At 37.5% G+C, this 18,506-nt stretch overlaps 1 protein-coding gene across 1 annotated transcript in view; it reads right to left on the reverse strand.

Annotated features, from left to right (window-relative positions):
* Positions 1-1,405: 1,405 nt before the first annotated feature.
* Positions 1,406-18,506, reverse strand: part of HCN1 (hyperpolarization activated cyclic nucleotide gated potassium channel 1) — a 192,966-nt gene continuing 175,865 nt past the window's right edge. The window contains exons 7-8 of the mRNA XM_030257549.4: positions 6,649-6,813; positions 1,406-4,952 (exon numbers count right to left, since the gene is read on the reverse strand). Coding sequence (XP_030113409.4) covers positions 4,114-4,952; positions 6,649-6,813 — 1,004 coding nt within the window. The 3' untranslated portion in view covers positions 1,406-4,113. The remainder of the gene's footprint in view (positions 4,953-6,648; positions 6,814-18,506) is intronic.

The following is an 18,506-nucleotide window of genomic DNA, read 5'->3' on the forward strand; positions in this document are numbered from 1 at the left end:
AATTTGCACATCCAATTCTAATAGAGTAATGCTTGTACCTCAGACCTATGATTTGTAAACACTTTCTGTTCCTATAGTGTAGCGATTTTTTTTGTGAACAGAGATCTTTTGTACAGCAGAAATTACTGTCACTGAGTATTCCCAGAGCAGCTGAATTTCAGATTAATTAAAAAGTTTACTATAATGTTTTTCAAATAAAATGCTTTTTTCTCCACTGAACAATGTCAGTTATACAATAAAAAATAATGCACCTGTACAGAAATACTGAAATCAGTATGAGAATTCAATTTCGAAAACAAAACTATTAAGTTTACCTCTTAATGACATGCACCAAGGCATGAAAGTTTTCTATTCAGAATAAAATTTACTTTGATTGCAGTCCAAAGTAAGGTAGGAAGTATGCTGAGGTAGACAGATATATTAGAAATTAAGAGATTCTAAAAATATATAAATTAGTATGTAAATATACATCAATATCATATGTACTGATATGAAACACCACTTAAAAACAACCCTTTGTTTTGTTTGGTTCTGGATAGAAACATGTATGAAATAACAAGACTGGACCATACAGCAATGTATACTTGTGAAGTGGTCAAATGCAGACAGGAGAACTAGATTTTGATGCTTAACAAAATTCTTCTGATTCAAAGCTGAAATCACTTCATTGCCTAGCACTGGAAAAGAGCTATAATTTAGCAATGCAAAGTAAAAAAAGAAAGAAGAAATACTTGTGAAAGGAATTCACAATACATTTTAAAGTGCAAATTTAAAATTTGCAACTATCCACGCTTGCTTAAAATCAGTTTATCAATTCTATTGATCCTACTTAAGGTAATGTAAAACACACCATGTGCTATTGATTTGAATGGACTGTGTTTTTTAATTTACAATGACCTAAAGTGCGATTAATGAACATTACTTCCATGTCAATGATGCCTTGAAATCTCAACTCTTATACATAAGTGCAGAAGTACATCATCTGGGTACATACAGTAAGATAGGCTAAAAATATAGTAGAATACATTTTCCTTAAGTTACACTAACAACTATTTGTAATTCTCCCCCAGGATATTTAATATGTAAAACCAAGCTGAACTTTCAAATATTTGCAATCATGATATATTTCTGATAAATGGTTATAGCTTACATGAGAGTTTTTTTGGAAAATAAATTTCTCTAATCTGCAGAGGAAACACATCTTAGGAACTGCTTGTGTAAATCAAGTAGTATCCTTGAGTTTCTAAGCCTTCTTATTTCAGGAACGTACAGAATTACTCAGGCAGCTTTTTCTCCACCTCCCCATATTCAGTGCATATCACTTTTGGGCACAGAACAAAGAAAAAAGATAAGCAAACAGTTCTTCTTTTAAGGTAAAGCAAAACTTGGCTCAGTTACACAGATATTGGAAGGAAAAAAAATCATGGTTTTATTTTTTTATATATTTTCTTCAATTTATTAATAATCTTTTATATTTGTTTATTTATGGCTTTGAGCAAAGACAAAAAAATCTAACTCATCCCTGATCATACAATTATTGTAAGACCCAGATCTATAGTCTTCCCAGCAGCAGTAAGATCCAATCTTTTTCATTAATACATTTCATCTTGTACAGATGTGAGATTTCATACTTATGGGCCTACTTATGTACAGAGAAAATAGGTCACTTCTGAAACTAGCAATGGACTTTTATATTACAGGAATGTGAGTCATTTGTTTCTTAATCTAAGTATATATACATTCATACATACATATATATATATACGTATATAATTTTATACCCTGTACCATTTTTTTAAATTAACATACAAATCCTAGATATTGTCCACTCTATTACAAAGTCATTAAAAATTATTTATGGTTTCACTGAAAGACCATGTGAATTAATATTTCTTCATAGTGCTTAAAATAAAATAAAAATATATATAAAAATATTTTGCTACTAACCCCATTTCTCCTATTAAATGTAAACCTTAAACAGTTTTCAAGATCAGTATATGATCTTAATTAACTGACAGAATTTGTTAGCATTAAAATAATATAAGGGGTATTGTACTCATAAATAAATGGTCTTGCAGCGTATCCATAATGTTTGAGACACTTTTTTAAACAATCATTTCCCCATTTCCACTCCAGGTCACTTAAATTAATGGCAGCAGCATGTTAGTGGGTTAATTACATCGATCTTTACTGGTGAATGTGAGTCAGCAAAAAAATGGGAAGATTTTAATAAAATTTATTTGATGTACCACTTTAGTAAAAGGAATAACAGGCAGCACGGGTTCAAGCTCTGTTAGCTTTAGAGAATTTACTTGGCTCTCAAGTACATCTGGATTCACTGCATTACGTAGTTTGTGATGTTATTTAATTTTTCCATGCATCATTAAACTCAGCATTGATGGGAAGAGGAGAACTCCTTTGCATCCATTGTCTTAACAGAGTCAGCTGGGTTCTAAGGAACAGAATATATATATGCTTGTATCATATCCATAATGCTGATTTTTCAGTGAGTTAAATTATGACACATTTAGTTTCACTCTCTATTTAACGTGACAAATCAGGCACAAATGATTACGAATTTTTTTTTTTTTTTTTTGTGGATAAGATAATGTGAAGGTTTGAGCAAACAAAACAAAATGTTCACAAAACAGTATGCTTTAACCCTGCTTTCTGTCACCATTTCCTTTCTTTTTTGAAGACATAAAAAATAATAAACCTCATACCTATGGGCTATGTTTGACACTACATGCCTTAGGATATACTAACCATTTAATTACAATATACACAGAGCAAATCGTGCATTTCCAGACAGACTTGATGCTATATTATATTTATTTTTGTAAATCAACACCACAGTCAACTACAAAACTACAGTGAAGACACAGAAAGCACCTGAAAGTCTAAATCAAGCTGTGGTTTACAAATAATCCTTTAAATGAAAAACCTCACTTCTAGACTTAAACCAGAGATTCAAAGTCAGCATTACAGGAATTTTAAGGTAGACACAATTAATGAATGGTTATTATTTTCTAAGATACCGTAAAGCCTTTTCCTACTGACCAAACCTATTTTTATTGTCTTTTTTTTTTCAAAGCATGCATGGAATATTCTCAGATGCTACTGAGGGCAAGAAGAAGAAAAGTGATGGTATTGGTGAAGTACAAGCGGTTTGCAGGATCAAGCGTACAATTTTGCATAAAACGCATATAAAAGTAACACTGTAGGTTTTAAGCCATTGCATTACAATTTAACAGTTGTGTTGCACTTAGCTTTAACAAATTTTAAAACTGTAAATTTTGAAGTGAAAAGCGGAACCTAAATTCCTAAACAAAGACTTTGCAATGGTACACCACACAGCATCTATTTATGCTTGGGTCTAAAAAGTTATTTACAATGGAAATATTTAGTCTTTTGAAAAGTCTTTAGCAGTGTGAAGATCAAAGTCCACCCAATTCTTTTAGACAACAGAAGGGTTGACATGCCATGATGTTACAAACTATCCGGAGGAGTGCTAGTGCCTCCCTTTACACTGCAGGTGTTTGCAATACAATTCTCTTCCAATCTAAATTCCAATGGATGGTGCTAACGTATGAAATGCAACATGAAATAACAACTGAATTCTTCACAAGAAATTAACAACATATACACAGTAAATGATGAAACAAAGGTTTCAGAATATCACTCAGTCAGTGCTATGTGTTAGTTAAATGGATGGTTTTCTTTCCTTTTTTTTTTTTTTAATATAGTTATTTGAAGTTTGCCGTTGTGTTGACAATTTCCCCATGAAAACAGCCAATCTCATAAACAGAGAAATCTGTTAGGCTGATTTTAAAGTCAACACATTAAAAATAGGTAATATTAGCGCTAATTTTAATCTTCTGCAATGGTTGCAAAAAAGGAAGACGTGAACTCAAACAAGTTTTTTTAACTGCCTTTATATATATATATATATATATATATATATATATAACTTTTACATTCGTTACATAGGGCAAAGCTGTCTAAATTATTTTTCTGATAGTAGACTGCTGGGGCACATTAGGAAACAGGCTAAAACAGTTCGGGGGATGGTGCTCGGTTTGTTGCAAGTCTATTGCTCACAGTCACCAGGGATCATAAGTTTGAGGCGAACCGCGGTTTGTCTCCCTCGGGCTCTGTGCTTAAGACTGTGGAAGAATCCCTTTGCAGCGGGGCGGCGGGCGGCGCGGCCCCGCGGTTCGGGGGGATGGCTCCCGAGGACATCTGCCGGAACAGCGAGACCCGCTGGGGCACGGAGGCGCGGCCGGCCGGGGGCACGCCGGGGCCCGGAGCGGGCTGCGGCAGGGAGGCCAGGGACTCCCCCACGGTGGGGTGAGGCCTGGCGATCAGGGTCGAGATCTCGTGCGGCAGGGAGGGCTGCGAGGCGGAGAGCGGCCGCACCTCCCGCGTCAGATTGGTGTTGTGGAGGGCCTGGGTGCTCTTGTGCACCTCGTTCTTCTGCGCGGCGCCCGGCGGCTGCTGCGCCGCCTGCGGCGGCTGCTGCTGCTGCTGCTGCTGCTGCTGCTGCTGCTGCTGCATGAGGGAGAGCTGCGAGGCGGTCGGCGAGGCGTACTGGAAAGTTCGGCCGGCCAGCGGGCTCTGTACCGGCGGGCTGCAGACGGCCGTGGTGTAGGAGCAGGGCGACAGGATGACAGCCTGCTGGGGCGGCTGCGTGCTGGGCGAGGGCGAGTGCAGGTTGGTGTGCGAGAGGCTGCTGCTGGTGTACACCGGAGGGGACTGCGTCCTGCCGCGCGACGAGGCCGACGTGCTGGAGTTGAGGGCTGGCATCTGCTGCAGGCTCACCGGGGCGATGGTCTGCACCATCTCCCTGTCGTGCTTCACGATCTGCTTCAAGATCTCATTCTCTTGGTTGTTGAAGACGCCGGTGTTGAGGTCCTTCTGGAACTTCTGCAGCAGGATCGAGTTCTTCTTCCCTTCACAGAGAGGCACAAGAGTTAGTGAGCGCGGGGTGCAGGGGCAGAGTCCCGCCCTGGCTCTGCGTTTCGGCCCCCGTGGCTGAGGACTGTCTCCTGTAAAAGCCTCGGCAGGCAGCGGAGACTGAGCGGGCATCGCTCGTCCGCCAGCCCGGGGCAGGAAGGGCTGTGCCACGCTGGCACTGCCGCAGCTCCCCGCGGCCGTGCTCTGCATCCAGCCCGCCCGCAGCCCTCGCCGCGCTCCGACACCTGGCCTTCCTCTGCCCCTTCACTTGCACTTTGCTGTTATTACTACAATTACATATAAGAACTCCAATTTCCTGAACAACTGTCAGAAAATGTTGTCGTGCTCTGCCCCTACATAATCTTTCTCTCTCGTTGGAAACCGTCTGAATTTCCACTAAACAGTTACATATATTAAAAGTACACCTGCCATCTAGCACATTACTGGGAACTAGTTACTAGACGTCAGTAGTAACCAGTGTTTTTAAGTGTTTGTGAACTACTATGAACTCATGAATAATGTGACACCTGCTTGCACAGTGAGGACTGCTGTACACTGTGACCTGATGTCTGCTTGATGGCTCACAGTGTCAGTAAGATGTAGACGCTATTCTGTCTGAGTCATCAGATGCTTGGGAACACAATGGCATTCAACTCCTGGGGTCTGTTTTTTTTCTGTTGCCTTTTTTTTTTTTTGGGGGGGGGGGTGTTGGGTTTTGCTTTTTGTTTTTTGGGTTTTTTTTGAGTACAACAATGCACTTCAAATGGGATTGCTACTCCAAGGACAGACTGGAGCTTTAGTGCTAATATATTTAAAGCACATATTACTTAGAGCTAGATTGTATTTCCAGAGTCTTGCAAGACAAACTAGGAGTCTAATGCATTGAGTGATTGTGGAGAAATCCTCAGACTGAAATTTTCTTGTGAAGCTGAGGAAATGCCACCAAATGGGATAAGAGACTTTTTTTTTCAGCTGAATTTTAAAATGAGTGCCAGTAATGATAATCAGAGTGCAGTTCTCCTGACCAAAGACTTTATGCTTTGCCTATTATGTCCTGTTGGGAGGTCCCAAATACTGGAACAGCAAGTTTACACCTCATGTTTTGATAATCTACCATACCCTTCTGCCTTTCACTTGACTATTATTGCACTGCTTTTCTGATTGCAGGTAGATCTGAGCAGTGCCAGTGTGCAGCCATCAAAGTTTGCAGTGCCTATGTTGTGAGGAAAATGAGAGCCCTGCTGCAAAGGATTAATTCACTTCAACAAACAACGGGTTTGTGAGTGCTGAGATGCTTCATCTCTTCCCAGCATTATAGATGTCATCCGTAAGCAATTTATTTAGGAAAATGTCATTTACTGCTCGTGACACAGCATAAATCCTATCAAGTGCTGAAGGCAGCAAAAGAAATCTACAGGATTAATAAATAATACTAATGATAATCAAAGTATGAAAAATAATCCTCAGAGGAATACAAGACCTTTCTAAAACTCTGTGGTTTTTATTATTTAAAAGTGAGATTGCAAAATTCTTGTCTGCACATGTGTTATTTATAGATCAAGAAAACATTTACTGCAGCATAACAGAAAAAAAAAAAACTTTTAAAGAGAGCTATTTTATCGTGCAGTTCAAGGAAAGAAAATGCAGAAGGGTTTTAAGAATTAATCATATGTGAGAAAAGGAAATAAATACCTATCCTGTCAAGTCTATCAATTGCCACCGTTTCAAAGGCCCTTCTCATCATGGGGTACTCTTCCAGGACCTCGTTGAAGTTGTCCACTGAGAGGGAGTACAGACGACAGTACGTGTCTGCTCGTACACTGGCAGTTCGACGGCCCTTGGTTAAAAGGCAGATCTCTGAGGAAAGAAAAATTCAGCACACACTGAAAACAAAGAAGTTACTGAACCCTGTAAAACTTTAAAGTTTGAAATCGATTGCATGCTAACAAGTAATAATTCAGTACTCAGCAGCAATTTTTCTCTTTCTGCTTACATAAGGTTGCAGGGACAATTCTGAAGGTATTTGGTTCTATTTTTGCTACTCTGAAAAAATAATTCATGTCCTTTAAGAGCCCTGCTGATAAGATTTCTTGGTATGAACTCAGATTTTATGAAGCCTTTTTAAAATAGTGCTTCAAGTTCCAAGAAATGATCCATCAGCTGTCAAATATAGCTTGATGGCTTTGATTAACCCAAGTGCTGAATTAACCCTGTTGATTCTGTTGATTTTCTTTTAAATACACCACTGCCATAGAGGACCAATCCCTTTAATCATTCACCAGATTTACTAAACTAGTACAATACATAATATCATGATGTAATGATATTTGAATATAAGAGCTGTTCTGAGAAAAAAAATGCTTGAAGCATGAGCATGCCTTCTGTTTCCTTGATGTTTATGTCCTAGGTATGTTGGTGTCATGGTTTGACACTGGCACGATGCCAGTGCCCCCTATGAAAATGCAATCTCTTAACTGAATGCTGTGAAATGCAATCAAGAACAGAGCAAAGCAGGCCCAACCCTAATAACAAGAAAAAAACTTTATTAAACTACTACCACTATGCTACTATAAAAGAGGGAAAAAAAAAAAAAAGAAACACACACAATTCAAAATGAAAACTTTCCAAAGCATTCCTCCTCCCACCTCCAACAAACCACAGTGAGATACAATCTGGACCCCAATCAGGTTTCCACCCTCCAGATAATCAACACCCAGTCCATCTGCAGGGAGAGAGGAGCCTCTCCTGTGCCACAGACCCCCCAAGAAACACAGGTGCCACATCCTGTGCTTCCATGTCACCACATGGCACCGCCCGGAGAAAAAAAGTTTGCCAGTGGTGACCCTCTCCTTTCCATGCACAGTGCTCTCACCACCAATGCATGGATGGACAGACTGCTTTTAAGATATTTCCTTTCAAGGATGCCCTGCCAAGAGGGGAAAAAACAACAATTCAGTTTTTCATTTTTGGGACTAACAGTCCCCCCCATTTTCCCCTGGGGCTGAGGGTCCAAGAACAGAAATCTTCTTCTCTTCTTCCTCTGTGAAGACAGGGGGCACCACCACAAACTTCCTTAACTTTTCTCTGTTTGCTCCACTTCTGTCTTTTCCCAGCTGAAGCATGGTCTCTTTGGCATCCTCCTAAAATACAGTCTCTCTCGGAGGAGAAGATCAGTTCAGTCTGTAGCTAACAAGAAAAAGTCCAGCCAAAAGCCACTCCATCATCTCCTCCCACCTAGAATTTCTCCTTCCAACATCCCAGGTCCCAGGGTGTTTCTCTTTCTCTCTTTCAACCCGAGGAGGAGAAAAATTTCACAAAGCTTTCATTTTCTCAAGGAAGGGTTAAAAGTCCCGACTCCCAGATATGGCTCGCTGCCCAGGCTCCAGCTCCCACAGCCCGCTGGGCACCTTGCGGCCCCCCCGCTCTTCTCCTTCCCCGCGGTGAACTGCTGATAAAACCACCGCCGTCTCTTTCTCTCTCTAGGGAGAGGGAGAGACTCTGGGGGGGGGATGGAGACATCCCAGATTTCTCCACCCTTCCATCTGCAGGGGGCCAGCCCAGTTCCAGTCCCTCCACCCTTGGGCCTGCCTCCGAAGGCCACATGGCTTTTCCTGTCCCCCACCCAGCTCGTGGCCGGGCAGGGGAGAGTCCTGCACTGCACACTGACCGGAACCAAAGAGAGCAAGTTTTCCTAGGAATTCTGCTTTTAACCCGTCTGTGTTCTCAGAGGCGTGTCCACCTTCAATTGGTCAATGTCCAAATTGACCTCTTCCTTCCGGAAAAATTCTTTTTCTGTGTCAAACCACGACAGTTGGGGAGAGAAAACTTAAAACATTTGACCTTTTTTCTCATTAGGTTAAAAAGTGGAATTCATATCATTAGTCTAGTAGCCTTTCTCTGCAAGTGCCCTCAAGAGGAATTCATTGTTCTGGAACAGCTGAAACTGAAGCTATGTGCAGAGTCCCAGGAAACAGCCCCAAACTTTTGACTTCTAATTCTTCAACCCACAGTATCAAGGTGACTGCGTAGAGGCCAAAGTCGGTATCTGAGCAAAACACGTGGTGTAGAATATTTATTTATGCTATTTAGATTAAAATACAGAAAATTAGAAATTCATTTGCAAAAAGTAGTGTTTGAGTTCATCCCATTTTTAAACTGGGGACTAAGAGCACAATTAGAAATATCAGAAAATACTTGAGCTAAAGCAGGGTGAGAGACAGTTTCCCTACTCAGTTCCAGCAATCAAGGGCTGTGAGTTCATACTTTGTATTTAAATACAAAAGTAGGAAACTCTTCTACCTTGCTTTTTTGTCCATTACATGCTCAATTTCAATCAAACAATCATTTTCAAGTGTGGAAAACCAACTGATAAATAATTCTGTAGACTTCAGTTCTACAAAGTACCAACCTAGTTCTTGGTTTGGATTTTTTTTGCTGTATGTCTTTAAGAAATATATTTTTTATTAATCTAGAATATGAAGAACCTTGATTTTTTTTGTCTCATACTTCTTGAGGAATTTCCACATGCTATCTAACCCTGAAGGCTTAGGGGATAAGATGCTTAAATTACAGTGGATAAATCAATGTAAATTAACATTGGATCAGTACTAGCAGAGAATGTACTTAAACCCCAATAGTTTTGGGGAGAATTTATAGGGACTATCAGAAGAGTAAAGTAGAAAATTTATAGAAAATACTGGTAAGAGACTTGACCTAAAGTCCCTCACAAAACTTGATGCCCATGAAATAATGACACTTTACTGTAAAGAACCAGCCAGGTGTAACAGAAGTCAGTCCTTTCCTTTTCTCACTCCTAGCTTAGCCTGACCTCCTTAGACTGAACCCACTGCATTGTAGTTACAAGTGAAGGATATTTTGCCCAAAGGGAGCAGTTAAATGCAGTTCTATTTCCTAAGATATTTAAGTCTCACAAATAATAAGGTTTTACAATACATAGTTGAATTTAGGGAAAACTCTCTGGAAAGTCTGTGTGACTAATAATCACCTTTTGATTTTTAGCTCTCTTCAATTAAAATTGCTGCAAACAATAAAGACACATAAATAGGTGTCTTCTGCTACTCTCAACAAATACTTGAATATAAAAAGCATCAAATGCCCCCCAAATAAACAGCATCTCCTAAATCCCCGTTAGTGGGATTTGAAAAGTGCAGAAAAAATTAGAGGAAGTACAGTTTTCATCATTAATAATCTTGACAACTGTATTGTAGATTACTTAGAAAGAGACTGTTAGGTTTCATCACAGGATATTGGTACCATGGAATTAATGGATATTACTACAACAAATAATTACTTTTTTTCTTCATCTTCTTTCATCTTCTATTATTTTTTGTCAAGGTGAAGGGAAAAAAATCAATGAAAACTATGATGTGCAGATTCTGTCAACCCACAACTTCTGGTTGAAGACTCTAAGTCTGGAAGGCTTTCAATATCTCTAATCCTACTAGTTAGATAATATAATAAACAAGGGGTCAGAAAAGATATGACAAATGTCTCAGTGCCCAGACACTGGTGAGGGAGTGCTGCTGTGGAACCTGCCTCCTCAGTAAGCTAAGACAGGTTTGTGTTCTCAAGTCCAGCTGAATGCTCTGAACTACAGTTTCCTTACATAAAAAATACTGTGAATGAATACCCACATACTGCGTTTCCAGTGGTATTTCTTGACTGATTAGAACTGTATTATAGTCACCGTTACATTATCTATATTGCCTTGTAATATGTATCAATAGCATCATTTGTAGTCTGTTCATTAGACTAAAGTATTCACAAATTGTATGTGCTAATCTATCAGCTATTTGGACAGACCTCAAGCATAATAAAAAATAATATATGAAATCTTCCTTACCAGGACCAGAGGAGGAACACAGTTTATTGAAATGTGTTCTCATTAAACACTTGTGTTCATTTAAATAAACCAAAGTGTTTGTTTTTCATGAAAATAGCCATGAAATATTTAAAATGAGCCTTAGAGGCATCAAGTACATCAGGTGCCCTTAACAATTACACTCTACTTGATGTTCAGTTGATTTAAATAGACTAAGAAATACAATAATAACATAAGAGTGTGTAGTGGAACATAAAAGGCATAGACTATTTTTAAACAACTTGGATAAACAAGGTGCTCTATTAACATAAAAATAAAGTGTCAGCAGTATATTACTCACTGATATCACTGATACGTGCATTTGGCATGGTGCATTGCCTTCATCATGACACTTTCAGTGTGTCAAATATTACTATCTTTCCTTTCCAAACAAAAGAATGTCTTAAATTCCAATTAAAAATTCTGTATTAGGCTACAATGAACCTGTAATTAAATTCTGAATGCAAATTTTGCTTTAATTATTTAATTTTTGTGGACAGCTGTTACCTAGAACACTGTGAAACAATGTCAGTCAGTGCCCTAATTAAAAGTGGCAGTTTGAAAACACAGAATGATACTAAAAACATTAATTTGTTATTACAGTCCACGTTTAATGCAAATTTAAGTAATTCATTTGTGAAAATCATGTGTCTTTGTCACATAAAAAGACAGCCCTCAAAAGAATATGGAAATGGGCTCAAATACAATGTACTTTCTGCTGTGAAGATTCTAACTGAAATGTTCAGTGATATAAGTTTAAAGCTAACCTTATTCTGAAAGTTGTAATAGTCAAAACTGATCACCAGCATAGCAGTTGCACACACATGTGGGACATGGCTGAGTGATAGAGTTGTTAGTGCTGGGTTAACAGTCGGACTCAACAATCCAAAGGTCTTTTCAGTCTAAGTGGTTCTATGATTCTGTGGCAGGATTTCAGCAAAAGCTGGATCAGGTTCAATTTTTGGAACACTCTGAATTTCTAAAGGAGCTTGCCTATATTGGTTTCTCATAAAACAGGGTATGCATAAGTTGTATTTTACTATTGCATTCATGGGACAGAACACTCTGCATGAGAAATTCTACATATCTGAAAGACAGCAATAAGGAAAGCTCACTTCAGGAAAATCTGAATGAGGTGAGGTAAGTGACATAGCCCACAGGATGAATTGTAAATAATAGGATTAACAGGCCTTTTGTAAGGATCAAGTTTTGATCCCAACTGAGACCAGGTTCATTATTCTTATGGACTGTACTGATATGACACTGTAGGTGATAATTTTTAGCCCTCTCCTGTTGCTACATAATGTCTAAACACTTTTGTCTTTGAGAAAATAAGGACATGGGGATTTATATGTAATGTATTACATATTAATCACCCCAACATCCATGTATATGGATGTGTGGGAGATTAATCACTAGTAGCATGTATGATATTGGATAGGTATGTATCTACTGGCCATCCTAGCAATAACTTCTGGTTTCCATTTTATACAGAAATTTTTATATAGAAAAATTCCTTTTTTATTCTGAGAAGCAGTGCAGCTTCTGTGTTAGTGTATACTTGTCCATTCATCATCTGTTCATTTTACATATAAATTATATTCGAGATGTTATTACCTCATATGTCACATTAACATTTGACTATAGAAAAATCTACAGAAGAAATGTGTCCACCAACAGTAAACTGTGTTGATAAAGGTAAGTTATGAGTCCAGTAGTTAGCAAGTTCACAGTTCACTGAAGGACACCAAACCAGTCGTGTCTCTGTGGACCGTATTTCTTAGCTTAGGATGTTACATTGTATAAACAGAAAATTCATACAGTGAATTATTGTATGTACGTCTTTGTCTTGCAAAGACACAAGTTCACTTTACTAGGTGAAGAAATTAAATTTGTATAGTAATGAATTAATGAATTCAGCAGTATTTCAGCTATATAGTGTTTATATTAAAAGCAATCAAAAACAACTATCAATTTTTATGCATTTCTGTCCCCTTCCAAAGCTGTGTGATTTCCCATCATCTGTTAGATTAAACATTACAGGATCTAGTGAGAGGTCCTTCCAGTGCAGGACAGCTGACTACCGCTTCAGTTCCTCAACAGGAAACTTGTTCTTGTCGTGGACATACAGGTTGCTGTGCGTGCTTTCAGCTGTTCAGGCTGACTACTTCCAGCAGCAGCAGATGGATGGAAAATCAAAGCAATTCAAAAGCTTGGGTCAGTCAGTCTAACAGACTTGGGAATTTTTTTTAAGAACAGGGCAGTGGATTAGAATATTGTTTATTTTATAGAGAGCAATGAGTTACTAAACTACCACAGGCAAAACTTAAATTTCCAAGTGCTCTTTCCATCCACCCGTCTTGTTAGACTTCCCAGGACCACCATGTTTAGGCTGTCCTTATTTTCTAACAGGTCTTCATATCAGCAACTCCTCGACGTGCTACAGAGATTGATAGTTCTTTACTTCTGTCAAGCAGCTGAAGTTGTCCACTGAGCAGAAACTAGCTGATGGGCACTTTCTTGCTGTGCCAGTCACAACAAGGGACATTCAGCACGGGGCATTCAATTCCCAGCTTTACAACACATAGTATGAGTATGGTTGGGTTCTTTTTCCCTTTAGGAAAGGACTATATGAACGTCAAGCAAGTTTAAAAAAAAAATCAGTAAGTTTCTAGGCAACTCATTCTTTCAGAAATTGAGTGATTTTCCAGTTCCATGTTGACTTAAGCATCTCCAATATAGAAAACAGGGAGAAGCTGTTTCATATGATAGCATGTTACTTTAACATAAGCATCTGCACTTTTGTTTTCTTTTTCTTTATTAAACTCTGGAAAACATGAAATAAATGTATCTATATTTTTTTCTCATTATTAATGTATTATTCTTATATTTCAGTATATTATTGCTAGTGTACTCAATGGTAAAGCCAGACATATCATGCTTTTTTTTTAAATAGTTATTAAATAACTACCACTAGGTCTTACAATTACTCAGGATGTAGTTTGATGCAATTAAATGAATTAAGTAATCTGTGTTCTAAAAAATTCAGTCCTGCCTTTAAGAAATCCTAAAATATAGTCACTGTTCAAGAGGAACATTTCTGCAGCAAGGGAGAGAACTTGAGGAGAATGGAAAATGGAGATAATTCCTACCTTTAAGAGCCAGATTTGTAACCTGGACTGTCCAAAAGGAAGCTATGCTAAACCTGCAGCGTTTGCCACCATGTTTACACTAAATATGGAATTGTAGACAAGTCAGTTTGAGTTAAGAGATACAGCCTGCATGACCTCTTCATTTAAAATATGACAGCAATAATTGTCTGTTGAGTTGTTTTCAGATATCTGGGTTCATCAGTTGGAGAGAGGGTTCATAAGGCAGCCTGGATACATAACTGAGTAGTTCTCGGTTTGAGGAGGGACTGAAGATGGCTGATTAGAATTAAAATCAACTTCTGTAATAGCCCATCTCCAGTCTTTTATTGCTTTTTAAACTATTTAACTGAACCTATTTTAAATATATATATTTGTAATACATGATAGCTGTTGCCCTTATTAGTCATCCTATTAAAAAAATCTAACCAAACAAATAACAAAAAACCACCCGAAATTCCCCAAACAAAACGCACATACGTTAGTTTAGCTAACATTTTTATTGCCTGTTTGTAGTAATTTGAAATTTCTATCTCTGAAGACCAACACCTGAGTTCTCCACATGTTCACATTTTAATTAATAGTATTTTATTTAATTTAATGTAAAAATAGCAGAAGAGATAGCAAAAATATACTTGGGGAAAAATTGTTCATTTGAAAAGAACTGCCTACATTTAATTGACCCAAACTTTGATAGAATTTATAGACAAATACTTATTTAAAAACATTTAATATTTATTTAGGGTTTGCCAACAACCCTGAGAGTATGTTCCTTTCTTTACCTACCTCCAAATGTGTCTTTTATGCCACTTAGCTAGGAGAAACCCGTTTCTTATCTTAATAAAAAGCGGCAAGTTATCTGAGCAGGAACTTTTTATTTTTCATCCTAACCTCTCTTTGCTTTTTTTCCATGTGCAGGGACTGAAAATAACTGTGGCCAAGTTTTATTAGTAGAGCAGATAAAAGCCAGTAACAGAAACACAGAATGACTGAGGTTGGAAAAGACCTCTAAGACCTTTAACTGAACACCACCCTGTCAGCCAGACCCTGGCACTGAGTGCCACATCTAGACTTAGGAACATTTCTTACATCCTGACCATTTTCCTGTGTTCTATCAAATTCTTCTAAGCAAGGTCTGTAAGACAGAAGAAAAGCTTAGGGTAATTTATAAAATAGAAATAAAAGTGCATATTTTCTCTTTAATGGTATTTATAACAGAGCATCCATACGTTTTTCTTCTAATTTATTGAAGTGTTCTTTCTACAAAGATATCTTAAGATAGTCTATTTATTATCTTGTAAAAGCTTACAGCTTTACTGATAATAATTTCATATGCTTTAAAAAATAATAATTAAGCTAAGATTCTAAGATAATATGCCTTAGTACAGATTTAGTTTTCATACTCACTGTGTCAAAGGCCAAAATTGATTTTATGTAATTAATTTACTTCTATTTTTATTCCAATGGATGCTTACTGCCTATTGAAAAAAAAACATTTAGTTCCTTATGTATTCTATGGTATGCTCTTGTAATCTTGAGTTTGGCAAACAATAACAGTTACAATTTAAACTATTCAACCTTAATTAAAGTTGACTATAAAAATATTGTACTTCTTTTCATTAAATTATTTAAAAATTATCAGAGACTGTCAGTTCTGAATTAAATATTTAGATTAAATATTTAATCTAAACTCAAATATTTAGTTAGAATTTAGTTAGAATTCTACTGTGTGAAATTGAAGGTGCTTGAAAAATCTTCTTCTGCTTTATCTGTGTTGACCACATTTGATTTCCCAGGCATGCTATGTCATATTATACTTGTGTCTAGTTATATAATGTTTAAATTAAAAATGTATACTGTTCATGAATTAGCATAATTATAATTACAATTTATTTATGCTTTTAGATTGCAAGACTTCCTACTTGTGTTATTATTATGAATACTGTAAATTTTATATTTAGGTTTTCTAACTAATAAAACTCCTAAACCCAAATCAGCTTCTACCTTGTAACATAAAATAATAAGTTATTTTCATTCTATCTTCCTAAAAATTCTCTTGCACTTTTAAAAATTATTGAGTTTGAATAGCAAGCAGTCCTTCTGACCCATTATTATTTTCCATATAAAATATGGTGTCAAAATAACAACATAAGATTTTTTTGTTAACAAGAAATTATGCAATATTATGAGGACTATTGCATATTATGGAGCCTCAAAATGGCAGAGTAGTCTGTGCCAAAAAGATATTTAATTTTTAGGCCCTCTTGCAGACAATATTTTTAGAAAAATGTTCTATACTGTTCAGCTGAAAAATGTTTTACAAACGAGTTGGCATGGAGATATGGAGATCCTGCTCCCTTAAAGCATTTAATTATGTCCCTGCTATTAAGAATACGAATAATCACACCTCAGTGGGGCTACTTATAATTAACTATCTGGATTATAGTATGAATATTGAAAGGCTTTATCCACCACTACTTTGAATGAAGAATAGCCATATGCAGTATTTTTGCAAAGTGTAAAATTATAAATCGTATCATATCATATAGTGTCCATACATAAAGCACTTCAGCAGATTTTTTTCTATTCATAATAAGTATTATACTTCAAATCTTTTAAAGTATTCTATCAAAAGGAAGCACCTAGAGTGTAACCAGAAAAAAATAAGTGGCAAAATATAATCTAAAGTGACTCAACATTTCCCATGGTATTATTTTCCACTGCACTGGTCTAAAATATACTGACAGTTACTGTTCCGAGAGGGGGAAAAGCTCCATAAATAATAGGTAGGTCAAAGAAGTTCTGTCTAATTGGCTTTCTACAAGCTGAAGCAAATGTAAGATAGAGTTTATTAGAATTTCAAGTGCAGAGGGGTAAATGTTAAAACTGCATTCAATAATTTAAGCAAAATAAAACATTTAAAATTAAAAGTATTCAATTAACTACATATTGCAAAAAATAAACAAAAAAAGAAAAGATGCTATATAATATGTCTCTGGGACATTGTCTGGGAAGACGGCAATGAGAATCTGGTTTCTAGACAGATTTGCTAGATGAATGATGACATGAAGCACAGATAGTGGTATCTGCCTTTGAGTAAGTAAAATAAAACATGTATTTGTCTCTTATTACAATGCAAGAGATAGGCCAATACAGTTTCATATCATACACAGTAACTCTCATAAATACACCTAATTTTTTTTTCCCTAAATCACATTAATTTCTTCATGTTCAACATACCTAGAAGTTGATAGAATAAAAATTAGCAGTATGAGTTTTAGTTAGTCTAAAAACTGATTTATCTACTGACTCAAAGAGGTATGATACCATTGGGATTTTCAGTGGAGGAAAAAACAATGGGGAGCAGGATCTGCAATAGTTACATCAAAAATTGGGCAGCATGAATTACTGCAGACCTATCTACTGGAATTAGGAAACTCCTTCAACTAACAAAACCTCCATGGGGCACCCAGACCTAATTAATAAAAATATGTCTGCACTTCCTAAACGCTAAGTTTGGATTTCCCTAGTAATATTGACATTCCTTCAGCTCTAACACAGTATCTGTTAAAAACAGAAAAAAAGGGGTTAAATTTCCAGGAACATATGTCTGGGCTGCTGCATGAGGGAAAGCCTGTGTAAACACAGGTGGGGAAACAGATGGAGAAAGGAAAAGATAGCAGGGAGACCAGTCTTATCTTGTGTCCTTTGTGGTTGAGAGGAATTTTGCCAGTGACTACAGAATGAGCAGGATGAGACCACAGTGAACAATGAGGCCTCTGTCCACCAGTGAGTAACCAAATGAAGTAACAGCAGAGTCCTGAACGTGTTCCCATAAATCCTCCTTTGAATAAGCTGTGCTGAGCCATACTGGTTGGGCAGTGTGGGATTTATTCCCTTCTTTTCCTCTCTGTAGGCATGTCAGCCCCTCTCTAACACACTAGTTCATGGAGGCAGCTCAGCAAATGCTTATCTAAACCAGGACTACCTGTCCTCAGTCTCTCCTCTGATTCTGATTCCATAGGGCTGGCAGCTGGCAGGGCACAGGACCTCATGAAACCACTCCTGCTCTTCAAAATCCTCTGCACTAGCTTAAAACTTCTATGTTTGCAGGGCTAATAGTCTCAGGCAATTTATCAGTGGTTGAAAGCTGCTTTTCCACTTGGTTCTCCAAGCAGGAGCCTGCCATCTGTAGCTGAGTACATGGGAACACCATCTGACTGAGTCTGGGGTGAGGGATGTGCAGAGAAGTGGAGGGTCACAAGGCATCAGGGTGCAGGAGGCCTTTCCAGAAGGGAAGGAGAAGTTGCAGGACCTGATCTTACTGTCATGACTGAAGTAGCCTTAAGACCCACACATCTGACTAAGAGGACGGAGATAATTGGAAAGGCTTTATTGTATTAAAGCAAACATCTCTTTAGTTTATTACACTACTGCATGTTTGATAATTAATGTCTGATTAATTATCAGAGATTTTGAATTACCAACTTATATTGGTAATTCTTATGGAGTCTTTCTGA

Source organism: Taeniopygia guttata, chromosome Z, assembly GCF_048771995.1.
Source record: "Taeniopygia guttata chromosome Z, bTaeGut7.mat, whole genome shotgun sequence".
Classification (NCBI taxonomy): Eukaryota; Metazoa; Chordata; class Aves; order Passeriformes; family Estrildidae; genus Taeniopygia; species Taeniopygia guttata.